This window comes from Eublepharis macularius, chromosome 12 (genome assembly GCF_028583425.1).
Source record: "Eublepharis macularius isolate TG4126 chromosome 12, MPM_Emac_v1.0, whole genome shotgun sequence".
Lineage (NCBI taxonomy): Eukaryota > Metazoa > Chordata > Lepidosauria > Squamata > Eublepharidae > Eublepharis > Eublepharis macularius.
Window position 1 is genome coordinate 35,464,368 of NC_072801.1, and position 12,570 is coordinate 35,476,937.

Below are 12,570 nucleotides of genomic sequence, written 5' to 3' on the forward strand. Positions count from 1 at the left end.
TTCAGCAAGAAGCTCGGCCTCGAATGACCCAGCCTGGGCCCGCATCTCCTGCCGCTGCAACGGAACAAGCGCGCAGAAAGCAAACGCTGGAAGGAAAGGAGGAGGCGCTTGCGAAGCCCAACCTGCGGAAGGCTGCCCTCCTCTTTTCGCTCCCCCTTTACTCTTTCCTCCTTGCCTTCGCTCCATTCCGGGTTCTTGCAGGTCGGGTCTTCCCAAAGGGGGCTGCTGGGCCAAGATCATGGTGAGTTGCTAAGGGGGGAGGGGACGCGATTTCGTGTGAAGGAGGGGGGCTAAAACTGCACTTTAAACGAGCGAGAGCGCGGCGCGTTAAAAAGATTTTTTTTTGAAGAGGCGAACTCAGCAACCGAGGTCCAGACTGTGCCATGTAGGACACATTTTGGGGGTGGGGGAGAGGTGGTGGGAAGCAGTCGAGATGTGATTTCAAGGGAACCCTTTGGATTGAGAGCTGCTGCAAAGGGGGGAGTATACATTTGAATAGAAGAATATAGGCTGATTAAGGGGAGGGAATGGGCTTTCCGAGAAGCACGGACAAAAATTAGACAAGAGGCAGGGAGGAGCAGCCCTATGAAGGGGGTCACTTGAACCTGATCCTCAAAAAGACTAAGCAAAAACGGACAGGGCTGTGTATAAGGGGTGTGTGGGTTTGACAAACCGTACAACCCTATGTAAAGGTACACCGGTCTAAAGCCTGTGAAACCAATGGCTTTAGACAGGAGTGCATAGGATTGCACTGTAGCATTACTGAATAGCATATGATTAGGAGGATGAAAAGCTGAGGATACGTTTTGCGCTAGAGATGTGGTTGAAGTGAATACTGGGACCCAGGTGGGCTTTATTTGATTTAGATATTTATACCCCACTTTTCTTCCTGGCGAGGACCCAAAGTGGCTTGAGACATCATTCTCTCCTCCACCACTTTACCCTCGCCCCTTGCCATCACCAGAAGTGGTTCATTAGTATAACTGATTTGCATATGCCACACCCCCTGACGTCACCTATCCTGGCTGTTTTGGACCCAATCCTGGCCATTCAGGGCCGAAATTGGGCTCAAAATGTCAAAAAGGGGTTGAAAATGGCAGAAAAGGGGCCCAAAATGGTCAGGATTGGGCCGCTGCTGAGTGGGCCACCCGTCAGAGGCCCGATCCGGGCTGTTTCAGCCCCAATCCAGGCTGAAATGAGCCCAAAATGGCTGAGAGTCAGGTGGGCGGGGACACCTGACATGTGACCTCTTTGGGGAGCTGCCAGAACTGCGTTCCTCCGCGTTCCCCCTCGAAATGAGCCCTGGTGATCAGAACTGTTGAATCTTACAGAGTAGGGGAGAAGAATGGGGGGAGTTGAGGTTTTAGGAAGGATATATGAGGGGAGGAGGTAAAAGCTAAAGTCAAGGACAGAAGGGTTGTATGAGCATACTGGTTTGTGAAGCAGGATTTGATTGCTCCTTTGCCACTGATGATATGTCCCCTCAGTCATGTCCCTCAGATCCTTTGCAGCTTGTTTCTCTCTTTTGTGTAATTAATAACTTAGTGCCACAGTAAGACTGATAGAAAGGTACATGCGCATAAAACTCCCCCCACAAAAAAAGAAACCAATCTGTTGAGAAATGACTTCTTTTATCTCTCTCTCTCTCTCTCACCAGGTGCCTGAGTTGGAGAAAGAAACTGTCCGGATGAAAGATCCTGAACAAGTGAAAAAGATTGTGTCAAGGCTCAAAAAGGGAGGAGCAGTCCAACTTCAGGTGTGTGCGTACGTTTACTGCATCTTCCCACATCAGTCGGGGGGGGGGGCTGTCTGCTTTCTATAAACAGGTTTTAGCAGCATGGAAGGGTGGGGTGGAGTGAAATTGTATCTTTCTGTAGCCGGGGTGAACTTTTACACTCTTGTCTGTCTTTTTGTATTAGCAGAGATACTCACAAGATTGTAAGAGCATTTGGCATCTATAGCACGGTCCACTTTATCATTTTGAGCTTGGAACAGTCCAGCATTCAAATAGGACAGAGGAAATAGATTGTTTTTGGCTGCTGGCATCATCCTGGTCACATGTTCAGTGCGTCTTCCTGAAATTCTCTGTTTCGGGATGGGATCTTTCCCGATTGCAATAGGGAAGTGGTTCTGGAGGAGGACACTAGTTATTATAGGTTATCACATTTCCTCCGCTGCTTCCTCCTAGAGGCTCTTCATAATGGGGTGGATCCAGCCACTCTGCTCAGCAAAGTTGATAAGCTTCCTCCAGCATAAAGGAGCCTTCCTCTAACTTAAATGGATGATTTGTCCTGTGCAAAGGGGTGTATTTGGGGCTTGGAGCAGAACCAGGGGGTTCTGGCTGGCTCCAAGTTTGGAAACCCCACTACAGTTTCTGGGAACCCGAAAAGATCCACTTGCTGAGGTGGCAGCTCGTTATGCTCCTGCCTGATTTAACTGCTGTGGCTCTGCTTCCTTTCAGCTGACCTATACTGGGGCTGGGAAGTCCGACCACATCCGTGCCTTGGACATAATTGGGTCACTTATGCAGAATTGCTGCAGAATTAACCGCCCTCAGATGAGCTTACCTTTTGCATCTCTGCTTCTGCAGTCCAGACACTTTCACAGGACTCCTTGAGAAACACAGTGGGAATATTCCTTTCCATATGGGTCATTAGTAGTGATGTTGTCTTCCAAAATTAAGCCTTTCCATTCTGCAGTCCCTACATTGAGTGCTCATCAGCTAGCAGGTTCCATTTAAGGCACTGGCTAGCACATACATGCCTTGCCTACATGGCCTTGGTTCCTCATATCAGCAGGATTGCCTCTACGCTTGTCATGAATGACAGCTTTGCTCATCTATTCTGAGCCTTCTGCAGGGACCACCCTGCAAATGATCAAGATCAACAACATGTGTTTGTTTGTACATGTGTTTTTTCTGTTGTTGCCCCCACCCTGTGGAACAGCCTGCCCAAGGAAGTCAGGAGGGATCCCATGCTTCTGTCATTCCACATACAATATATAAAACAGGGTTGTTCAGGAGGGATTTTCTATAAAGGCAATATGGTAAAAATGTGCAATCCCCGCCCCCCAAAACACATTGCATCACAGAACAGGTTAGAATCTAGATTTCTGACATGACCAGTCCACACCTTAACTAGATAGTTGTACTGTATGTTATGCTACAGTTTGCCTGTAAGCAGCCACTCAACCTGTCCCTCTGTTTGTAGCTGTTGAATTTTTGAGTTACTAGAGTACCCACACAGCCAGTAAAGATGCTTGTTGATTTTAAAATACACACACACACACATACACACACAAAGGTAATATGGCTGTGGGAGGGAAGGCAGCATGGTATAGCCCGATCTCATCAGATCTCAGAAGCTAAGTAGAGCCAGTACTTGGATGGGAAACCACCAAGGAAAGACTGCAGAGGAAGGCCCTGGCAAACCACCTCTGCTTCTCACGTGTTTTGAAAGCTCCAGCAGGGGTCTCCGTGAGTCAGTTGTGACTTGACAGCGCTTTACACTCAATAGGGCTGTACTATAACAGAATGCTTCCAGAAAGCACTTTATAAAGGGAAAGGAACTGTGGGCTATACCACTATGGGCATATTATGTATTTGCTGCACATATTAACCTGTTGTCACTCCCTTGTTTTTAAATGATGCAATACTGTTTTTCTGCAACATATCAGCACTCTGTACTGTATCTAGTATGTTACGCTTATTCAGATTTCTGTAGTCCTAGTACATTACTTATTAGAGGTCTCTTCATATTGATTGTATCAATTTACACTATGTAATCTGTTTTAAATCTGTGAGAAAGGTGGACTATAAGTATAGTAAATAAAATCTTAAATTTGCGCCACAGGCACTAGAAGTATGTACAGCAGAGGGTTAGTAGCTTATCTTGCAGATGCTGTCTGGGGAAGGTTTGGGGTCTGGGGGCAAGTGGTCTGGGGGCAGGCAGAGGGAGGAGAAAGGAGAAGAGGGACTGATATTAAAGAAACGCAAGGAAGAGTCAGGCAGAAGAAGTTGGAAGGGGCTTGATCAGTGTGGAGCCCAGGAGTGAGATACCACAGAGTAACTAGCAGTTCTTCGTTGGAATTCGTGAGTTCAGTTTTCATAGAGAGTGGATGCACATGTCCAGGACCCACAAGAAAACCTCATTATTGTTCATCATGGTATGAAATTGTTGGTTGAAGGTTTCATCTGGAATGCCAGTGTCACAGACACCGGGGCCCCGCTGCTTTCACCCAAGCCAGAGAGGAATGCACATCAGGCTCCAGCTCTGATAAAAGTAGGATTTAGAAAAATCCCAGTGAGGAACCTCTCACGTTAGCCTAGGAAGCTGCCACCATTCCTTTTGTCTATCCCAAAGCACAGGAGTAAAAGGACAAACCTCTGCAGTCTTGGTTCAGCCTCTTTCCCACAGGTGGGAGATACGCTTAGTGCTTAGGAATGTTAATTGGTTCAAAGCTGTACCATGGGGGCTCTGCCAATGAGCTGTCTCTTATCTCCGAGGTCACTGTGAACTGAATCTGCTAGCAAGCTTTGTAAACATTCTCAGGCCTTTCTCCTGAACCAGAGATTTTAAGATGGCCACAGTTTGAACAGAAAAGCCATTTCTTTACAGCCACCAAGGCTGCTTTCACACAAGTTGGACAATGCACTTTCAATGCATATTAGCAATAATTTGCTACTGGATTTTCTTGTTTACACAGAAAAATCCAGTCGCAAACATTTGCTAAAGTGCATTATCCCACATATATGAAAGCAGCCCAAGTCTTGGTCTTGATCTCTGCTATGGTACAATTTGGTTTTAAACATAATCTTTAGCCCGAGGCATTATGTGATCCCACTAGACTGTGATTTGACTCCCTGATACTGCAGAACAGTGCGGGGGGCCGGGGAGGTGGAGGGAGGCATGGTGTAGCAGCCTTGCAGAAGGCAAGCAGGCTCTAGCTCTTGTCAGTGTCTCGATGGGAGATGGTTTGGGAACTACCTGTATACTGTCTTGTGCTGCAATTTATTTATTAACAGTTTCTATAAATAATAACAATGTAAATATCACAATATAAGGAAAACACAAATAAAAGAGCAATTCAACAATAAACAAAGAACAAGAAACAGCTCACGTTTCACAAATGGGCGCACAAATCAGTAGGTAGATACTCAATGTCATATCGAATTTGAACTAATAATGAAGTATTTAATATCCTTAAAATCTGACTACTTAATAAATGAAATTTATTTTATAGGATGGAGTTGTATTTCATCGGCCTTTTGTGGACTTCTTGTAGAGATTTTTTTCAATGAATTCAGAGAAGGATAACTGCCTATTTGTGAAGTTAGTTGATTAAGGTGGACTATTGGAAATTTTAAACGGAGAAGAAACTGTATCCACAGTCAAGAGGTCCCAGATCCTTAGACAACCTTTTTAATTTTAGGTACTTTTATTTTCTTCCCAAATGCTTCTAGGTAATTTCTGATTTCGACATGACTCTAACTCGCTTTGGGTTCAATGGACGACGCTGCCCCACCTCTCACAGTGAGTCCAATTTCTGGCTTTGGCCTCTTTGCAGGCTCCTAGCTTGACTCCCTGCCCTCCTGAAGATCTTAGGGTTGCCAACACCAGGTTGGGAAATTCCAGTTGATTTGGGAGCCAAGCCTGGAAAAAGTGAAGTTTGGGGAGGGGTTAGAAATTCAGCCGGTATATGATATCATAGAGCCCACCCTCTGAAACTTGTCATTTTCTCCAAGGGAACCGATCTCTGCAGTCTGGAGATCAGTTGTAATTCTGGGAGAATTTCAGGCCCCACCTGGAGTTTGGTAATCCTAGAGCATGGGACTTTAATCTGGAGAACGGGGTTTGATTCCCCACTTCTCCACTTGAAACCAGCTGGGTGACCTTGGGACAGTCACAGCTTCTAGGAGCTCTCTCAGCCCCACCCACCTCACAGGATGTTTGCTGTTGGGATAATAATGACATACTTTGTAAATCACTCTGAGTGGGTGTTAAGTCATCCTGAAGGGTGGTATATAAATCAAATGTTATTTATTATTATTATTATTAATATTATTAGACCTCCGTGTCCCTTGGTCTTCATTTCTCTCCCATTTCCATCTTACAAAATACTGTGTTTCACCTTGACAACTTCCTTTCCTGTAAAAATCTCGATTTATTACTGTTATTTTTGTGGGGACTTCCTTACCCTGGCATTTGTCTCTCTTCTAGACAGCTGATGTCACATTGTGGTTAAGAACAGGAGCTGTAAGCCACATACCTCTGGTTTAGTAGAAGGCTTCTTGAAGCCTGTGAGATGCTGCATAAAGAGTAGCCAAGCTGCATCAGACCAGAGGTATATCTAGTCCAGCCTCCTGTTTCCAACGGAGGGTGGTGAGATACCACAGGGATGCCCACAAGCAGGGACTGCAGACTGCACCCTTCCTCTTCTGAATGCTGCCTAACTCTTGACAGTTAGAGGCATTCTGTCTCTGAACTCGAAGATCTTGTTCCTCTATCGTGGCTCATGGCCAGCAATAGACCTGTCCTCCATAGATCTCTCCACCCCCTGCCCCTTTAATCCATTTAACCCAGTGGCCATCACTACATCTTACGGCTTTGAGTTCTACGAGTCTTTTGAGAAATACTTCCAAGTTCCATCTCTCTTGAATCTACTACCAATTGGCAGTTTTAGTAGCACAGGCTATGTTATTAAGTTAAGTTGTAGGCATTATATGAAAGACTTTACCGGGGTATGTGTCAGAAGTTGTCTAGCAAGTGGAGATCTCCAAGTATTCCCTGCCTTTGGAAATCGTCTGCTAGAGAGAGGTAGATACAGCCATTTGGGGGGGCTCCTTCCTGAGGTTTGTTTGCCTGGCATCCATTAGGCAGCAGACAAAGTCTGTCCTCTCCCTCACCTCACCCTTTGTCTTAAGTTCAATTGCTGTAGCCTGTGTTATTTTATTTATTATTTTTTAAATATTTTATATATTCTACCTTGAATATTGATTGGGCTTAAAGGCAGCACACATTAAAACAACAACAATAACATAGTTTACACTATAAGAGGCAGGGGTCATTTCGTAGAAAAAGAGCTGGAGGAACTCATTAGCATAGCTCATTAGCATAACCTATTAGCATATGCCACACGTCTTGCCATCACCGGAAGTGTGTCATTGGCATAACTGATTTGCATATGCCACACCCCCTGACATCACCTATCCTGGCTATTTTGGACCCAATCCTAGCCATTCAGGGCTGAAATTGGGCCCAAATGGCAAAAAGGGGCTGAAAAGTGGCCCAAAATGGTCAGGATCAGGCCGCTGCCGAGTGGGAGAGTGATCCACCACCCGTCAGAGGCCCAATCCGGGCCGTTTCGGCCCCAATCCAGGCTGAAACAGGCCCATAATGGCCAAGAGTCTGGTGGGCAGGGCCACCTGACATGTGACCTCTTTGGGGAACTGCTGGAATTGCGTTCCTGCGCGTTCCCCCTCGAAATGAGCCCTGATAAGAGGAATTGCATTTATATGTCAAGAAAAGTTGAAGTCTGTGATTTGTATAAATTAAGCAGGAGGGCAAATTTGCACCTATTCATATAATTTATCTTGTTTTTGTTATTCCTGGAGAAGAAAAAAAGCTAGGTGGGTGAAATCTCATTCTCTGGCTTCTGGAAATCTTGCCCTACTCAGCATGTCTCATCTCCCCAGCTTGAGATGCCAGTGACATTGCCCAAAGCTTCCAAGTTTACCCTCTCAGCCCTGAAGGCTAGAAACTTGTTTTTTAAACAACAATGATGAATTCTGTGCCCAATATTACATTTGATGCTTACATGGAATCATGCTGTCCTTTGGCATGACTAGAAATTGTCCTTTGGCAGTTTGTTTGTGTGTGTTGACTTCCAAAACTGACATTTTTTTTACCTCTCCAGATATTATAGATAACAGCCGGGTCATCAGTGAAGAAGGCAAAAAAAGGGTATGAGTTTCCATCTTCATTTATATTTTAATACACTAACCTAGTTGTCAAGATCTCCTCCTAATATTGCCAAGAACCCTGGGAATTGTAGTTTTGTGAAGGGACTCAGTCCAGGTGGGTTGGTAGGCTGTATTACCCAGAAGGCAGACACAAGGTGTTAAAGTAGCTCTAAATAAATAAATAAAATTAATTCTCCATGCTGTCACAAAACTATAATCCCAGTGTTCTGGGAAGGCAGGCACGCCAGTTTCAAAGATGTACTTGCTAGTAGACTTTCCAGTGTGGGACAGGAATATTTGTTGAAGTGAGTGAGGAAAGTGAAGTATTTATAACTTTGGCATTTTGGGAAATAACAACACAATCATCCTTTAGCATTAAAGAGATACTTTGTTGGTCAAATCCAGGTAAAGTTCTCAAATGAAGTTTGCATTCAGTGGTACTAGCAGATTTTTGTAAGTGCTCTGCAGGCATATGGACTCTCTGCAGTTGTCCTCATGTAACAGCAAGAAGAGGAGCTAGTTGGTGACCTTGAGCTAGAACCCATAAGCTGGACCAACTCTCTCTGTGAAAATGCAGAGCCTTTTCTTCTTCCCAAAGCTGAATGTTCTTCTTGTTTTTTGTTTGTTCTGACAAATGTTCCAGCTTAAAGATCTGCTCCACTATTACTACCCTATTGAAATTGACCCCTACCGGACTGTAGCGGACAAACTGCCCCTCATGGTAGAATGGTGAGTATTTACATTCGACGAGGTGACTTGGTTTATTGGGAAGGAGGGATGTTAACCTTTCCCGTTACAAGGAACCCCCTGGCTACCAGAGGTTGGAGGAGAACCGGAGCACATGAAAGGACAGCTTTACCCCCATCTGGTCTGATCTGAATTAGTGTGCCGCTAAAGGGTCAGCTCTCAGGGATGGAGGATTGCTGAATGCACAGTTGAGATGTCAGCAGTTCCCTTGAAGTGTGCAGGTCTGCCTCAAAACTTCATGTGGGGTTAGAATCTCTGGCCTATTATTGCTGAGAGTCTTTCTGCATTCTCTCCTTTTGCCAGAGGAGGGTGGTGGCACACATGCTGACCTCATGTTCAGGATCTATGTAGTTTTGTGTCCTGAAATAGAGAACTGGGATGTGGTATAGGAAAGGTCTATCAGGCCAGACTGTACTACGTTAGAACAGGAAGCATGACATGCCAAATAAGCAGGGCTATATAACCTGGGATTTTTGAAATTGTTGTTCTGGACCACGTGAAACTCTTGCTTTAGATGTACATCCTCCCCTTAACTCAAAGTACTGGGTGGGATCGTGAATCTGTTGTGGTTTACCCAAAGTAGATGGAAAAGGCAGGTCACTTAAAAAAAATACAATAAAATAATAAAACAACAATAATTATCAATGTAAAAATAAGTCAGGGAAACGGAAACCAGATAAAACAAAATTCAACAGCCTAAAATGATAGCCAACCTATGACAACTTGTTTTCTTTTTCTTTGGAAAAGCACCTTGATAAAATTGCTTGATCTATGCATTTCTTCCTTCTCCTGAAAGAAATGAGATTATAACATACATCATGATCTTGATGCTGTTGTTTTTTTATGAATGTATTATTGTGGTGTTTGTACTACTTTGATGTTTCTTTGAACAAGTACAAAATAAAAAATAATTTTCTGCATATGATTTTAATTGAATAATTTTTCTTTCAAAAGGAAAGAATTTACAATACATTGTCAAATCTCATAATCAAAGCTCATTTATTTCATTTTGAACCAACTCATCTAAAAAAAATTACAATATAATAAGTTTAATTATAATTATGTAAATTTTAAAGCTTATTGATGTAACAGTTACTTAATTCACACTCAGTCCTGATAATTTACTAGGTTCTGTTACTCTATTTAATGTAAAAGTGAAGCACTATTATACAGGTCTGTTGGTATATTTAATTTGTTCCTCCAAAATTCAATTTTTTTCCAGCTATCAGAAAAATTAGCCTAATAAAATTATCTCTTAATCGAACACATTCTGACAATTTTGATAAAATAAAACAAATAATTTTTATGAAGAAGTTTATAGAGGTTGGGGATTTCTTGCAGGTGGACAAAGGCCCACGATCTTTTGTCCCAGCAGAAGATTCTGAAAAGTGACATCAGCCAGATAGTGAAAGAATCGGACGTCATGCTCAGGTAGAACAGTGGAAGGGGGATTTTTTTTTGTGCAGCTATACTTTGTATGAAGCCTTCCCATGGCTTTTTTTCAGCAGGAATGCGGTGGAACGGAGTTCCAGAACCTCTTGAAAGTGGTCACATGGCTGGTGGCCCCGCCCCCTGATCTCCAGACAGAGGGGAGCTTAGATTGCCCTCTGCACCACCGAGCGGCGGGGAAGGCAATCTAAGCTCCCCTCTGGAGATCAGGGGGTGGGGCCACCAGCCATGTGACCATTTTCTCCGAGGGCAACCCACTGAGTTTCACCACCTCTTTTCCCAGAAAAAAAGCCCTGAGCCTTCCCAAGTACTTTATTCTACACTTTTAAAATACTCCACTCTACACTAAAAATAAACAACCCAATCCTCCATATTCATGTTTGCTGATTTTATGCACAAATGCTTTATACTGAAGGCAGACGTTTCAAATTTATTCAGAATTTGACCAATTTCGGGAAGCAATGTGGGGGCCAGGGGAGGAGTGTGGGCGAAAGGGGGGGCAAGAGGGAAGCAATATTTGAAACCATAAGGTATGGGCAGGTAGCACAAGCTGGAAATGTTGTCAGTCACATTTTAGTCACAGGAAAGTCCAAGTGCGGGCAAATGATTTAATGAGAGGCAGAGAAGCATTCTTGAAATGAAAAGGGAGAAGGGGAAGTGCTAGTAAAGTGTGATCAGCATATGGAATCTTCCTGGGTGGAGCCTCGTTCACAAAAGTGTGATGCTGAGCAGGCTCACAGGAGCCAGGCAGTGGGAGTAGACGGGGGGGGTGCACGTATCTGTGTGTAAAACAGGTGGATGCTTGTGTGGGAATGTCTGGGCATGGAAGCAAAGGCAGAGTTCATAGGTCTCAAGAAATTTAGCAACATCTCTCAGGGATTTGACAAGGACCTGGAATTCCTAAGCCATTGCAGGGGGTTAGCCAGTTTAGCAAAACTTCGAAGATGATGGTGCTGTGTGAATAATCCCTGTAATTTTCTTTATTGTGAGGAGGACCCACTTCATGCGTATGATGAAGTGGACTCTAGTCCACAAAATCTTATATTAGCATTTTATAAAACAGTATTCAAAGTGTCAAAAGAATCTTGTTTAAATCTGTTTGTTCATGACTGACACAATCCCGGTTAATTATAGTTTCAAGTGGGTTGGTCTGTAGTAGAAGAGGAAGATTCAAGTCCAGTAGCACCTTAAAAACCAACATGATTTCCGGGGTATGAGCTTTCAAGAGTCAGATTATCAGGCTCCCAAACTCCCTCCCCCTCTCCTCCAACTTCAGAAGTCTTCAACTAACTCCAGTTAGTTATGATGCCCAAATGTGGCACTTGAACAACTGGGGATAGTTTCCTTCCTACTAACTGGTATTCTGAACTAGAATGAAGCACAGCCTTGGTAGTGTAGTGATATAATTTGTTTGTATCCCTTGGTTATTTGCCACAGACTTCATGGTAGTGTCTGTGGTCAACTGCCTGTCCCTGACCCCACAATGCCCCTTCCACAATAACAACATCCTTGTGTGATGTAGTAGTTAGAGTGGCTGGCTAGAATCTGGCAGACCCAGATTCAAATCCTCACTCTGCCATGGAAGCTTTCTGGGTGTCCTTGGGCCAGTGGTGTATTCTTAGCTTAACTGACCTCACAGAGTTGTAAGAATAAAATGGAGAAAATTAATGGAAGCCTCTTTAGATTGCCCTCAGGGAGAAAGGCAGTGTATAAATGAAGTAAATAAAAAGACATAGTGCATGGTTTATTTTGTCAAATGTATATCACATTATATTATTCCTTTAGTTCTTCATTTACTTAGAAAAACAGCCTATAACTCCATGTATTTGACAGAACATTGATTCAGTTTTAAGAAAGAACTGTACATTTTAAGCATGCTTGTATTCAGATTTTATTTATTTTTTTAAAAAATAGGCACTTACATTGTGTTTTTATATTTAATTTTTAAAATGTTGGTTTTTGTTTCTTTTTTTAATTTATGATGTCATCTGGGCATATTTTTCTGAGGCAAGATTTGAACCAGGGACTTCCTTACCCCCCTCACACTCAGCCACCTGTCATGTCCGATTCTGCATGAGAGTCGGAGCGCATCGAATGCTAGAGAATTCTTGCACACACAGAGCCAGTGTCATGTAGTGGTAAAAATGTGAATGGGGAGATTTAACATCAAATCCCTATTTAGCTGTGAAACTCACTGTCTGACTTTAGAACAGCCAGTCCTACCTCACAGGATTGCTATGAGGCTAAAGAAGGTGCGGTAGATGGTAAGTTGTCCTGAGCTCCTTGGAGTATAAGGGTGGGATAAAAATTCTTCTACATAGGGATGTAGCTCGAAGTACATGCAGCCTTGGAAACAAGCAGCAGAGGGACAGAGTGCCGTGGGAGAATTAAATTTAAATCAGCTCTAAGACTCC

At 43.6% G+C, this 12,570-nt stretch overlaps 1 protein-coding gene across 1 annotated transcript in view; it reads left to right on the top strand.

The window, feature by feature from the left end:
- The window catches only part of NT5C3B (5'-nucleotidase, cytosolic IIIB), a 19,884-nt gene continuing 7,314 nt past the window's right edge, over positions 1–12,570 (top strand). The window contains exons 1-6 of the mRNA XM_054992348.1: positions 1–241; positions 1,658–1,756; positions 5,462–5,531; positions 7,915–7,961; positions 8,604–8,689; positions 10,049–10,138. Coding sequence (XP_054848323.1) covers positions 239–241; positions 1,658–1,756; positions 5,462–5,531; positions 7,915–7,961; positions 8,604–8,689; positions 10,049–10,138 — 395 coding nt within the window. The 5' untranslated portion in view covers positions 1–238. The remainder of the gene's footprint in view (positions 242–1,657; positions 1,757–5,461; positions 5,532–7,914; positions 7,962–8,603; positions 8,690–10,048; positions 10,139–12,570) is intronic.